The sequence below is a fragment of the Pholcus phalangioides genome, unplaced genomic scaffold (genome assembly GCF_987345545.1).
Source record: "Pholcus phalangioides strain wild (caught in Gottingen) unplaced genomic scaffold, Ppha-v1.0 ptg000005l_1, whole genome shotgun sequence".
Classification (NCBI taxonomy): Eukaryota; Metazoa; Arthropoda; class Arachnida; order Araneae; family Pholcidae; genus Pholcus; species Pholcus phalangioides.
The window spans coordinates 4,871,852-4,887,064 of record NW_028301598.1 but is presented as its reverse complement, the minus strand read 5'-3'; the positions used below and the strand labels follow the sequence as shown (position 1 = coordinate 4,887,064).

Here is a 15,213-nt window from a genome sequence, read left to right as displayed (position 1 = left end):
GTGGCCAACAGACCATTTTCAGAGAATAGCTAAAGGCATTGAAATATTTGAAAATTTTTAAAAGTAATTTGATAAAGTCAGATGCAAGACCCAAATGTACCACAAACAAACCTTATTAAAATTAATTACTCTAACATCATTAATTTTCATCTTTGTAGAATTTCATTTCCATCCATCGATGTAAACATCCTATATATTTTGTACGATAGCTCTGGTCCAACTTTACGTGTAGAGCTCAAGGGTCCATAATCTCTTCTAACCTGAATAAGAATCAAATGTGAAACAGCAACCTATTACTCTTAAAAATATACACAGCAAATTAAACAACAGAAGATCAGATTGCACGTGTGTGGAGAATGTGGCAACAGGCATGGCCCCCACAAGGGCAGGACTGACAGGCTAGCCCTGGGGCCCAGGCCAATTCTCTTTTTTTTTGCTTTTCATGCTATAAATTAACTACAGAAGGGCCCATAAAAAGTCTGGCCAAGGAGCCTGCAAAAGATCCCAGCCTAGGGGCCCTGCTACAGGTATGCAGTTTACTTCATGATTCCTCATCGCCTCCATGTACTACAGCCACCTGTACGGCAGTTATTCCATGATCCATTGCGGCATTGGTTAATGTTACTCAACTCAAATGATTTTTTCTATGATGGCATCCCTCCTGTTAGCAATAATTCTATTCAGAAATAAAGTGCAGGTTGATTTATTTCATATTATTAGCTATTAAAGGTGTTTATGTATATGCCTGCGTATAATACATATAAAGTAGATGCTGCTCACTAGAATCACAGATAATATTATCCTCCAGGCATCGTTATCACTTTAGCAAAGTACAGAAAGACCAATAGAAAAAAAATTTGTTTATAATTAACAGAATTTTGATTTATGTTATCACTTTTTTTTTCTGTTGAAAGGTTTTTTTTGCACATTTTGAAGCTAAGGTGGAACCGAACTTATTCCCCCCCCCCATAAGTTATCATTAACAAACCTGCAAGATTATGTAGGATAGGAGAAGGTGCACCCCTCCTTTCACCCTTGTTTACAAAAATGACTGTTACATGTTCACAATACCCTATTAGGTTAACAGTAATTTTTCCGAATAGCCAAAGACTGAATGTTCGGCGGCCGAATATCAATTTTCTTTAAATTCCTCACAATTACTAAGAAAATTGGTGTTTTTAATTAAAAATTGAATTATTGGTAATTTTTCAAATGGTTTATGATGAATTTTAATTGTGCGATTTTTTATTTAACTAAGTGGAGAGGATGGCAACACGCCGTCAATGTTTACAAACAGATAGTTACCGAGCTCCGAAAAATACATATAAATTAAGTGTTTTATCAGTAGATTAAGCGAAAACAACAGCACTGGAAGCTGCAGGACTGTGGGAACGGTAATTATGTTCAAATAATATAACAATATGATAATTAAAAAGTAATGAAAATAAATGAATAAAGTACAGCGACATAACTAGACAACAAAGAAATAAGGAATCGGAGTCGCCATCTATGAAAACAATTTTAAACTAAGAATTTAGAATATACGATTTTTTCATTGGGGAAAGCAATCAGAGATGGATGGATCACGATGTAAGAAGTGTAACGATAAAGTGATAGACGTGAACGAATTTTTCTTGTGTACAGTGTGTAAACAATATATACACCCCGTTTATGCTGGATACAACGAATCTGCATTTAGAAGGATGGCAAAAGACAAAAGAAGCAAATTCACATGTAAAATCTGTGAAAATGAACAAGATGAAGGAGCCACAGCGGTGAATGATACACAGCAAGACAATTTTCACAGGATAGAAAAAATCATAGGTGATTTCAAACTGGAAGTAAAGGAAACCATCCAACAAGTCACAGAAAAAATCATACATAAACAAGAAGAAATGGAAAATGAAATGAAGGAGGTTATAAAGTCTATAGAATACAACTCAAAATGCATGGAAGATTTTTCAAAGCAGGTAGAAAACTTGAAAGAAATGGTTCAACAAATAAGTAGAGAAAATCAAGAACTCAAGATGGAAAATAAAAACATGAAAGCAGAAATAGGAAATTTGAAATATCATATGAATGAGTTAGAAACCAAAATGAGACGAAATAACATTGAGATAAATGGAATACCAGAAAGCCCAAATGAGAATATACAAGAAATAATTCAAGCGGTAAAAACACAACTACAAATACCTGAAAAAACTAAAATTGAATGTGCTCACAGAGTCCCAACAAGAAATGACAATATACCCAAACCAATCATAGTAAGATTCAATAGTGAAACATCAAAAAACATCTGGATTCAAAAGGCTAAGCGACAAAATACCCTTACAGCAGATAAAATAAACCCGATCTTTCAAGATGTCCGAATATATGTGAACGTACATCTAACAATTGAAAACAAGAAGTTATTTCACCTGGCTAGACAAACGAAAAATAAACTGGATTTCAAGTTCGCGTGGGCGAAAGAAGGGAAAATATTTCTCCGGAGGGATGAAACTTCAAGAGTAATCAGGATAACAAACCAAGAACATTTGCAAAAGTTAGAATCAAGCCACAGTACAAATGATCACAGAGAACTTTCTCGAAATGCAGGACCAACGACCTCTGGAGGACATTAGTGAAGCAAAAAATTTATGAACTGCCCCAGTGAACCAAACTCAACATTGACGTTTCTTACATTGAATATCCAAAGTATAAGAGCAAATTTTGACAGTCTGGTGGTATTTCTTAGAACTTTAAATGAATTAATAGATATCATATGCCTAAGTGAAATATGGATTGAAAGTGAAGAATTATTTAATTACTATATTGACAATCTTTAGGGAATAATAGATTACTATTGCTATATAAACAGTAGAACATACAATAGAGCTGGGGGAGTAATAATGTATATAAATAAAAATATCAAATCAATACAAAAGAAAAATGTTAAATTTTTAACTGCTGAAGAATTATGTATATACCTCCCTGATTATGACATTGATTTATTACTCTTACACCGTTCGCATTCTTTCTCCATCTCACAATTTAATGATGAATTAGAACAAAATTTACAGAAATTGAAGCAAAATACTTTAATAGTGGGTGATATTAATATAAATTTACATGGAGATGATAACGAAACTTCTCAATATCTTAATATAATGGCAATAAATGGACTGGTCCCCCTTCACAAAAATATAACAAGAGAAACAAATAATAATAAAACATGTTTAGACCATGTATTCTATAGATCAAAAATAAATTCAATAGAAAAATTCACAGTGTATAAAACTCAGATAACAGATCACTATCCAGTATTAGGATACATAAACTTTTTACAAAAGAAAATAGAAGAAAATGAAAAAAACAAACATATAAAAATAATAAATTATGATAAATTTGAAAAATTCATTGAAAATATAAATTTCGTTAGTGTCATAGAAGAAAGATGCATACAAAATAAATATAAACGATTCGTGGATATCATACAATCAAACTCTAATTTATGGACGAAACAAGTCAAGATGAAACCCAAAAAAAGTAAAAAAAACTGGATCACAAAAGAAATAATAAATAAAATAAATTATAAGGAAAAATTATATAAAAAATACAAAAAGTACCCAAATATTATGTCATACGAGCAAGACTACAAAGACTACAATAAGGAACTGAAAAAGTATATTAGAAAAATAAAACAGCAATATATCAGAGATACTTTTACGAAATGCGAGAATAACAAAAAAATGCAATGGAAATGTATAAATCAGAATATACTTAATAAAAGTGCAAAGCAAAATATACTCCCAATCTGTGATAACCATAACGTTTTAGCGAAGAAATTTAACGAAGACTTTGTTACAAGAAACTTGGAAGAAATAGAATCAAACACAGTCTGTAATTGTGAAGATGACCAAACAATGACTAATTCTAACAATTCCATGTACTTCTTTGAAATTAACGATTATGATATTGATAAGGTTATGTCAGAATTGAAGACTAATAAAGCAAGTGGAATTGACCAAATAACCCCTAAGATGATGAAAATAATTGCCCATTATCACGTGGATGTAATAAAAAACCTAATTAACTCATCTATAACGGAAGGAGTCTTTTATAGTGATTTAAAGAATGGCATAGTACACCCCATTTATAAATCAGGAGAGACAAATAACTTACTAAACTATAGACCCATATCAATTCTTCCAATATTTTCAAAAGTAATAGAAAAGTGCATAAAAAAACAGCTCGTAGATTTTCTTAATTATCAGCATTATTTAGCTCCTAACCAATACGGGTTTCAGAAAAGTAAGAATACAGAAATGGCCATCTTAGAGCTGTGCAATTATTTAAATACCGGGTTCAACTGCAATAAATTTTCTATAACGATATTTCTTGATTTAAAAAGAGCCTTCGACTACGTAGATTTAGAGATACTCACAGGAAAATTGTCAACAGCTGGTATACGTGGAAACATATTGAGCTGGTTTAAATCATATTATTCTAATAGGAAACAATCAGTTAAAATAGGTTAAGAAATGAGTACATTCATAGAAGTAAAAAAAGGTGTCCCTCAGGGATCTGTGCTTGGCCCGATATTGTTTCTCATTTACATAAATGATATATTCAAACTCAACATAAATGGTAAATTAATCTCATTCGCAGACGATACAGTACTGTATGTTGAAGACACTGAAATTACAAATTTAATAAAAAAAAGTTGAAGAGGACCTATTTAAAATCAGTAACTGGCTCAAGAAAAATAAACTAAAACTAAACATACAGAAAACTAAATACATATGCTTAAAAACAAGAAACATAAATAGTTTGGCAAATTTAAGTATAAAAATTCATGATCATTGTCCGTGTCAACATATATTACAATGTAACTGTCAAGAAATTGAAAGAGTACATGAATACAACTACCTAGGAATAATAATACAAGATGATTTAAAATGGAAATCACAGTGTGAAAAAATAATAAAAAAATTAAGAATATATTCAGCAATTCTTTATAGACTAAGAGACACAATAGACAATAACTTTCTAAAAGATTTATTTTATGCTTGGATATATTCAACAGTAACATATGGAATCACTGCTTGGGGAGGTGCATATCAAATAGATATACAAAAACCAGATAATATATATAACAAGATAAGATCCCAAATAACAAGCACCACAATAAACACCAACAAAACAGAATGCCATAAGCTAACTATAAGACAAAACTATGTTTATAGACTAATAAAATTTTCATTCTTAAACAATAATTGGTTAGAAATGAAACAAAATAGAATGTCATCTAGATTAAATAACATATATAAAGTGCCAAAAACAAATAAAACGTTATTTCAAAAGAGTTATAGATACACCGCTCCAAAAATAATGAATCTATACCATACAATCAATCATACAAATAATTACATAAGATCTAATAACAATATATTCACGTTTTCTATGAATACCAGTCTAGAATCTATATTACAACAATAATACAACCACATGATACAATCCATCTGTATGTAAAATTTCTTTGTAACATAAATACAAAAAAAAGCAAAAAAAAAACTGTATATTGGACAATTATAAACCGACCTAAACCATAATAGGCTGTTGCTAAGAAAAATAATCTCCGGAGAAACCCTGTAGACCTACTGGAAGGACAGGCATGTCCCTTGAGGTCAAAAGTGTATGTTTAATGTGTTTCTGTATATGCTTGTATATATGTTTGTATGTTATTAAAAAAAAAAAAAAAAAAAAAGTGTTAAAAACTGATAATTGAAAGATTTTTATTGCCCTGATACTGACAATCAAAAACGATAACATATTGTATTTAAAATATTACTTACAGAATCAATCTATTTTTCAACACTTGTCACAATTTTACATCAAATCAAGAAAATGTCAACCACTATTTACGATGAATTAGTAATGCATCATAAAATTTATGAGTTATTTCTCCTCTTTAGATGTTCCTTGCCCCTTTTGCCTCTTTCAGTAGCTCAATACTTATCCTGTCTAGATAGAGCCTCCCATTAGTGAACTTGTGTAATTGTAGTAGGATTCGACTTTCAATTTCATGTTTTCATTTTATAGGACTGTTTTAGACTATCATGAGATAGGTTAGTTTCACCCTGCTGTTGACAGCCTGGGGTTCTCCGGATTGTTACGGGGGGGGGGGGGGCGGGTGATTCTATTAGCTTGATGCACGTTGCCTAAGCCCTGGGGTCAGCAACTTTGGCTTTATGGTCATAGTCAAAACTGTGCAACAGATATTAAGAGGGTTGGCAAAACCCCTCAAATCAGACTATTGCTGGCTCTTGATTTGCTGAATTATTTCCTGTCTCGCCTGTAGGTCTTATTGAGTGTTTAGCAGGATGGCAACGTCTGTTCTACGAGTACCTGAATTGCCATACGACTGGGACAGGGGTGCATCAATTAGATTATCCCATGAATTCAAACTGACATAACCTCCCACAGAAAGGGATATACGCCACACAGTAAAATACAATCAGCAAATTTTTAATTCATGCAAAAAATTCCAATTAATATAATTTTTAAAAATTAGTTTGTTGTGTTTAGATTTACACATATTTGGCTGAAAACGTAAACATTATTCAGCCGAAAAAATATTCTGCAAAAGGGCAGAATACCGAATAGCAGCTGAATATTTGTCTCATCTCTACTACGTATATAGTGGAGACAAGTGTAATGTAATAAAAAAAAAAGTCCATGAGGGGGGGATACACAGTTGCTCAGCTGAAAGACTTTCTCAGAGGTGTATGGAGCATGCCATGCAGTAAAAATGCATCATAATTTGAGTAAAACGCATTAGAAGCTTCCATTCAAACTCCTCATAATGGCTGAATATTTATAAAACATGCAGGATTTTTGCTTGAAGTAAAAATATCTGGTTTTAGAACGATATGGAAAATGTTGAGATATTTACTGTAATGTTTTCTCCGCCGCTTACCTCCTCTGTAGTTCATTTGTGGCATCATGTCAATCTCTGTTTAGTTATTTGTTATTCTTAATTACTTATTTTGTTATTTAATTGATGAGTAGTTCATGCTATAAAACAACATCTCTGCTAAATCCGCAACAGAAAAAGAAAACAGTGTAACTAAAAATTTTACAACCAGTTATGCGACAAAAAGAAAAACAGTTGTCCCGTTTTCATATGTCCTGTTTCATTGAACTGGAGGTATAGACACCGTAGTAGCTTTAGGATTTCTTTTGGATATAGTTATCAATCGGTTATTGTTATCAGAAACCCTGATTCCTAATATGATCACATTAAGCAGTGTACACACTGTATATATATATATTTGGTCTTTCATGAATTAAAATGATAGGAAGAGCCCAAAAATGATAGGGGCTGGTCCCTGAACCCATTAAGACTGCCTTCCCTGCAGTGAGACAAAGCATCCTGACAACTTTTTAGTTGTGATACTTGGCAGACAATGCAAGTACACTCACACAGTCTCTTATAGACTAGCCCTCATCTAGGAGGCTTTGCTATGAGTACTACTCATAATGCAGGATATTACTAGTTCACTGTTAGAATTTTCTTAAAATAATACTTAGGTAATAATGCTTAGGTATTCAGCCGAATATGTGTAAATCTAAGCATAGCAAACTAATTTAAAAAAGTTATATAAATTAGAATTTTTTCCCATAAACTAAAACTTTACTGATTAAATTTTATTGTGTAGTGTATATTCCTTTTTGTGAAAGAGGTTATGTGAGAATGAATTTCCAGGCTATAGGCTAGGGAAAACATGAAACTGAAAATAGCATTGTACTGCAATAAGGTGGAAGTGAGCTTGAATTATACACAAGTAAGATACCTATTGAGCTACTGAAAGAGGCAAAGAACATCTAAAGAAGAAAAATTTTATGATGCATTTCTTGTTGAAAAAGTAAATAATTTTTGACATTTTCTTAATTAAGTGTAAAATTGTAACAGGCGTTGAAAAAAAATTGATTCTGTAAGTAATATTAAAATACAATATATCATTGTTAAATTTGATTGTCAGTCATGGGAAATGAAAATCTCTCAATTACCAGTTTTTTAAATATCTATTTAATATTTAAAATTACCACTAATTTTGTTTTCAATTAAAAACTGCAATTTCATTTAGAATTGTGGTGGGTTTTAAGAAAATTGGTATTCTGCCGCTGAATATTTGATATTTGGTAAGGAAAATAAACATTAGCCGAATATTCTGTTATTCGGCTAAATCACTATTTGTCCTATCCTTAACTGCATTACATTACATAAAAATATACTCACCACAATATCTTTTAGAAGATTTTCAGCTTCTTTTGTTGAGCTGCACTGAGCATAGGCCTGCAAAATAAATTTTAAATGATTCTTCATACAATGTTGTATCAAACTAATTGAGTTCTAACAGATGCAAATAATGTATTTGGACTAAATTTCAATTTTTACAAGAATATCAATAAACTTCTGCACTTCTTTTAAGATTTTAACTCTTTGTGGATCCTCATTAGCAACAACCATTATCAGATGCTTCTGTCAAAAAAAAAAAATTGTCTAATACATGGTTTACACTCTTTCAAGGCAAAAAGGAAAAATTCAAGGACTACTCCAGGACTTTTCCAAGCAAAATTTAAAAACTTCAAGGACATTGATGTTTTGCAAATAAACCTATCTGCATCCCCAAGCAAAGCAGAATATTTAACAAATTTCTTATTGTTTGTTTCATCAGGGCCTCAACTGGGGGGGGTACAGGTGGGTCTGGTGCCCCGGGCGCCAGATTAGAGGAGGCACTCTCTTTTTTTTTCAGGGGGCATTTCTCTCTTTAACCTCTTCTTCAACATTATCAGGGGGCGCCAAAATGTGTGCTTGCCCCGGCTGCCCAAACATCTAGTTGCGGCCCAGTGTTTCATCATCAAACCCATAATGGTCTGCTCATAGCAGCATTCGCTTTTTGCCTAATATGAAACAATCTGTGATTATTTTCTTGAGGTAAAGAAAAATAATTTGTGGGTTTGAACTTGTGAGACAACTTGGAGGGTCTTGAACAAGTTCTCATACTGTAAAATGGTTTTGCCCTTTTCTTTGAGAGTTCCCCCACAAATGGTACTTCATTCGGCACATAAAATTAGTTTTGTAATCAAGAATGTTGATAAGACTGAGAGTAAGTTGAGCTCATCCATTTCATGAGGTGAATAACAGATTTAAAGCTGTGATGCAAATGGGAAAATAGCACACACATTTTAGGGGAGAGGAGTAATGACAACAGTTTGGGAACTTTCTGCCATATAAGGAAAACTGAAGCAATATATATGCAGGGTCCTGAAAATTTTGAATGACTCTGGGTAAACTAACTACTACTATATCTCCCCCCCCCCCCCACTAGCTGGCATGATATGAAAATCAGCAGACACCAACTTCTTGAATATTGGAGTCTACTACTACTACTAATTTACCACAAACCTACTCTGGTAATATCGCCATATGGCAATTTCCTACCATTGGAGCTGGGTGGGAAGTGAAGGCTCCATCTATCTGTAGTCACCCGCAAGCTTGGTAGGTATAGAACTTGTTTCTATGTTTCTATGTACTCGTGACACCTCTAAACATCTTTGGGTACTTTAGGTGAGTATCTTATCAACCTGGGCTACAGCACCCAAATTCACTCTTTTATTTTTTAAAACTTTTATTTGCAAAAAAGAGTTTTGAAATAGGAAATTTTACATTTACTTGCAAAAAACCTTCAAATCAAAAATTTTGCATTTGTTTGCTAAAAGCAACATATTTCCTTCTCTATTTTTTTTTCAAGTGTGATCATGACTGTTTTTTAATTATGGTATTTTTGCATTTAAAATTAATAACTGCCCTTGAAAAGTTAAGTACCAACATTTTTTTTTAATTTGAGATCTACTACGTCTTCTTGTATTTTTTCCTCTGGAAAATTTCTAATGAGCTGGCACATGCAGGAATATGGTGTGTGGGTGTGTATGCGTGAGCCCCAAACATAATTATGTTGCCAAAGTTATGCATGTTTTGGGTTATGCTGGTGGCATTTGAAGTCTGCATGATACAACCAAAAGTATACTGGATTATCACTAGAGGTAGCTACCTGTTAATATTATCATTTCCCCCAGCCTGTGCACGCCTTTGAAAAAATGCTATTCGGAATAGGCTTCCAGTAATAAATTTGAGTATAAAGGTGATGTAGGTGTTGTTGCATAGCTTCAGATTGTCAAAATATCTTTACTTTACAATAGTAGGCGTCATTTCTTGAGATGGATATCATGTATAGAGTCAATTTATTTGAACGGTTACCTTCTACTGTCTTTAGCACAGGGGCAGCTTAAGCGAGGGTGCAAGGGATGTGGCACACCAGGGCAGCAGATTGTAAGTGGCAGCAGCGTAGACTTTAGTTAAGATCCCAACATTTAACATAGTAAAAATTCACGAGTCATACCTCGACAATGGAAACATTGATAAAATAGACCAGAGCCTCCGACCATAATACCAGAAACAAGAATGTAAGCTATCAGGGCAGCTTGAGACAAAATCTGTACCTCTGTGGTAACTATTTTTTGTGCCTACAGCATATCCACCCCCCCCCCCCAATATACTGTGTCAGAGTCCCTGGGCTGAAATCTTTCATGGGACCCAAGCTAGATTTTCCATTGGACCTCTTCTACAGTTAATTTATAGTGTAAAAAAAATAAAAATTATATGGATTTTGTCCTGGGTCCCCAAGATAAAGCCCTGTCCAGCCCTACCCATAGGGGTCATGCCCTCCCTCATAACTTATCCAAAATATTCTTAAAAAAAAACTATTCTTCCTTTCATCTTGGATTTTGCACCCCCTCTGGAATTTTTTTCATATCAAACTCACCAATTACATTAGGGTATTATGCATAATAACAAATAGAGGTGATAAACTTCAAGTATTATGAAATTTACCACTGACACTTGGTTATTATGCATAATAGTTGCCTTGAAGTCAATAATATGGCCACCTGTTGGCTTATACAGGGTGATCAGCGAATAAGCCCTTATTTCAAAATTAAATATCTCTACAACAAAGATCAATAGAATTATGCTGTAAACGGTACGTTTATTAGCATAGCTGTAAGAATGTTGTACAGAAATTTCAAAAATTTAGTTGTATTTTTTTAATTTTTTAAAATTAAAAAAAAAACAAAAAAAAAACTGAAGATTTTGGGGTTCCGAAAATCCTCATTTGTGTGAAGAGAAACCACTGCATTCGCCTAAAGTTACTGCATGGGCTGCGGTATGCGCCATGTGTGCTGACAAATTGTTCCAAAATTGTAACGTAACGTTCAGTAGTAATCGTTTCTCGCACGAAGAAGGGGCCGATAATGCCTCTGGCGCATACCGCAGCCCATGCAGTAACTTTAGGCGAATGCAGTGGTTTCTCTTCACACAAATGAGGATTTTCGGAACCCCAAAATCTCCAGTTCTTTTTTTTTTTTTTTTTAAATTTTCAAAAATTTTTTAAAAAAACTAAATTTTCGAAATTTCTGTACAACATTGTTAAAGTTTTGCTAATAAATGTACCGTTTACCGCATAATTCTATTGATCTTTGTTGTAGAGATATTTAATTTTGAAATAAGGGCTTATTCGCTGATCACCCTGTATATGAGTGTATGTGTACAAAGTTATTTATTATAAAATTATATTAATTACAGCTTGATGTTTGTACACTTAAAAAATGGAACTGATAATGTGTCCAACCCCCCCCCCCTCATTATCTAATAGCTCTAATTACCTGGTCAAGTGTGCACTCAATTCAGAATTACATATAACTGGATTATTCTTAACTAATATTCTTGATTAACTCTGATTGACATGGAAGTCCTGTGATTGGCATGTTAACGGAGTTAACTATATTTTCAGAGTGAATCAAATCTTCGGTCTCTTGAAGTTCATTAAGTGGAGTTTGACTGCATAACAATTTACCCAATTTTTTTTTTTTTCCTTGTAATCTTGCATCAAAATTCACGTTTCATAAAAATAAAGTTATCAAGATCCTCAAAGTACATTTACCAACAACTTCAAAACTGGATTCTTTCTGTTTAAATTTGAGAAACTAAAGGAAACAATGAATTCCATGTTCACATTACCTTTACAAGGAGAAACGGTGACGGAAATTTTGCAGCTATGGCCTGAGCAGTCTCTTTCCCAACACTGTTAAACTGCAAGAGTTGCTGCTGCCACAGGCTGATAAAGCCTTTCCCTCCCTTTTCAATCTTTACTGGTCGACTACTGTCAGCTTCAGCATACCACGAGAATGACTGATGGCGCTGTTGTATTTTCTCTTTCCTACATGAGAAAAAACAAAATCTTAATTCACTATAGGTTAAAAGAGAATTTTAGTGATAGAATCGGAGCTAAATATTTTGTGAACAGAGGCATTTCTCTGTTATTATTGAAATCCATGCAAGTTTAAAGAATGCATAATTCTACACATTATACCAACATTGGTGTGGAAGCATCATTAAAATAATGTGCAACTTTAATTACTATTAGCCTCTTAAAAAGTAATGGACTTATTTGACACAATGAAAATCACAGTAACACAAGTTTAACCAAAGTGTCCACAATAAGTGAGACTTTCTTATGTAGTGGGAGGAGTTGACTCCTGGACAAAGTGGTCATGCTCTGTAATCTTTTATACAGTCGGGCCTGCTTATAATAAGGAGATCATTTTCAACGAAAATGCTCCTTAAATCCAGTCACTTATTAAATCCGTTTCCAGGTCAAAAAATGAAATTTCAGAAAAGTGCTTATAGCGAGCATAAATTACAATTGTCCCTCCATATTCGCAAGGGTTACATTCTAGTGGAACCACTGAAAATATGGAAAAGCCCTGAATAACACACACACACCCCATAAACTAGTTTTTTTAAGCATTTCTTGTGCTGCAGGAGTAAGAAAAGGCTCAAGGCTTTTTATAAAAATTGTTCTACATTTGAAAATGCATCATACATGGGTCTATGTTATGGAAACAGTACATTGACAATTTAAATTATGAAGCCTTTGCACTATGCTACTCGTAATGACCTCGTCTTCCACTTCTTTATCATTTTCATAGGTGTATCACTTCGGTTTTAAAAGCAGTAAGCATGATTAATCCCTCTTGTCAAAATTTCACAAAAATTGTAATAAATTAATTCTTCACCCACATCATTGAACCATTCTTCATTCATTTGTTTTGCTAATGTGACAATTTCTTTTCTAATTTTTTTGGCTGGCTCCGTAGAAATGGATGTGTCCATGGGCACACACATAGTGTAGATAAAAGTTCTTTCAATTCAACGCGGACTGTTCCCATCTCTATAGCTTCCACAGCTCTAGCAATGCCACTAATGGTACAGGTGAAATTCATCTATAACTTTAAGGTGTTCCATGCATTTGTACCTTCTTTGATTGCCTGCACACTCGTTATTGAATAATGTGCATAGTAAGCCATAAATGTTTGCATAACCCCTAATCAAGCTACTGAATAATGGGTGTTGAGTTAAAAGGAGTATAGACAAGTCCCCATATGCTGGGTGAATGGTGTTCAGGGGCATTACCCAGTATCCAAAGAATAACATGCCTTTTACTGTCAAGATGCTCTCTGACTTTTGGGACAAAACATGTTTGCACCAATCCAGAAAAAGTGTTTTCTTAGTCCAAGCTTTTCTATTGTTCATATAAAATATTGGGAGATGTGACATTCTTTCTCTTCAATGTTTGCTGAATAATAATGATGGTTATATTATGCAAGTTAAATAATACACGTATAACTTGCATACTTTTTTCTATTGCACCCACAGAAAAACTGCACTTTCTGCGTGGGAGATATGTGGATCCAGGGCTATATAATAACAGGTGTGGCTACAGCAATAACTGATCTAATTTCAAGTTCTTTTGTGTAGTTTTGTTTTAATGACATTTTGTTCTAATGACATTTTTATTATGCCAATGCAGAGTCATGGACAATTCAGAGTCAGAGTCAATTTTCAAGAACAAACTCTTTTTGAAGGGGGGGGGGACTTTTGAACGGCATTCGTTTCATAAATATATAAATAATTACCAAAAATACCATTCAAGCAATAGAATGTGTGAAGTCCAGAATAAAAACTTACTTGAATGGAGCTTCAGCAATTGCTTTAGTTAGCCTCGCCAATAGCTGACCAAATTCTTGCATATCTTTCAGAGAGTAATATGTGGTATTTGTCTCTAAATTCAATGCCACAACTGCCTGTAATTCAATCCAAAATCAATGTGATGTATCAGTAATGTGAAAAGTTCACTATTTTTTTACTCAGAGAGAAACTATAAAAAATCCCCACCATTTATACAAAATATGATGGGCTGGAGACAAAGTGGAAGATGTATTTTGAGAATAAAATACACATGCTGCAGGGAATCAAACTATAAACCTATCCCAGACAAGGGCAACTGCTTTACCATTAAGCTATGGGGATATGTATTTTCTTTCCTTAGAAGTGAGTAGGTATGTTGAATGGGGACAGTGCATGGGCAGCCTCCTAGCTCAGTTAATAGCCCTTAATAATGATAGCCTTCCAAGGCTAGTGGATTGATTCTCAGCAGAGGCACAAAAATTTTCTTTCAAAAATGCATTTTTATCTCCACTCCGTATCCAGACCATCATACTTTGTATTTTCTACTCCTGTGGAAAATGCATGTAAAGAAACCAAGTGATGCATTTATACCACAGGTTAGTCATATACCCACCCCATCTCTAAGCAAATCAAATCTCTGTTCTGTTCTAAATATATTCACATGCTCAGTGGCAACAAAAAGTGATGCTATAGTGAGCGAGCAGTACATGCTTGCAAACGCAATGTTTCAGGTGATGAACTGAATGCAAATTGAATATGAAAAATGCATTGCATCATACTAGTGTCACTAAAGAGACTCTACATTAATTTTGAATTGGATGTCAGCAAATTTTCCATGCAAGATCTTGTGCATCCCCAATCCAAAGCTGTGAACCACCACTTTCAGGAAACCGCTAACTTACCAGGGCACTGCTATAGGAGGGTAAAAATATTTTTCTGTGAAATTCAAACTATATAAATATGCATGATAGAATTATTCATGAGGAAATCTCTAAATGAACGATTTTATTTCTTTTTTACTCACTGTATTGGTTAAATTTTCTTGCCACATCCTCCAAAAGCCATAGAAAAACAACCCTCTA

The 15,213-nt window shown here is 33.6% G+C and overlaps 1 protein-coding gene across 1 annotated transcript in view; it reads right to left on the bottom strand.

Moving 5' to 3' along the window:
- Positions 1 to 67: 67 nt before the first annotated feature.
- mms4 (Methyl methanesulfonate sensitivity 4) overlaps positions 68 to 15,213 on the bottom strand; it is a 42,661-nt gene continuing 27,515 nt past the window's right edge. The window contains exons 9-12 of the mRNA XM_089232175.1: positions 14,132 to 14,247; positions 12,122 to 12,320; positions 8,282 to 8,338; positions 68 to 260 (exon numbers count right to left, since the gene is read on the bottom strand). Of these exons, the coding sequence (XP_089088301.1) occupies positions 147 to 260; positions 8,282 to 8,338; positions 12,122 to 12,320; positions 14,132 to 14,247 (486 nt within the window). The 3' untranslated portion in view covers positions 68 to 146. The remainder of the gene's footprint in view (positions 261 to 8,281; positions 8,339 to 12,121; positions 12,321 to 14,131; positions 14,248 to 15,213) is intronic.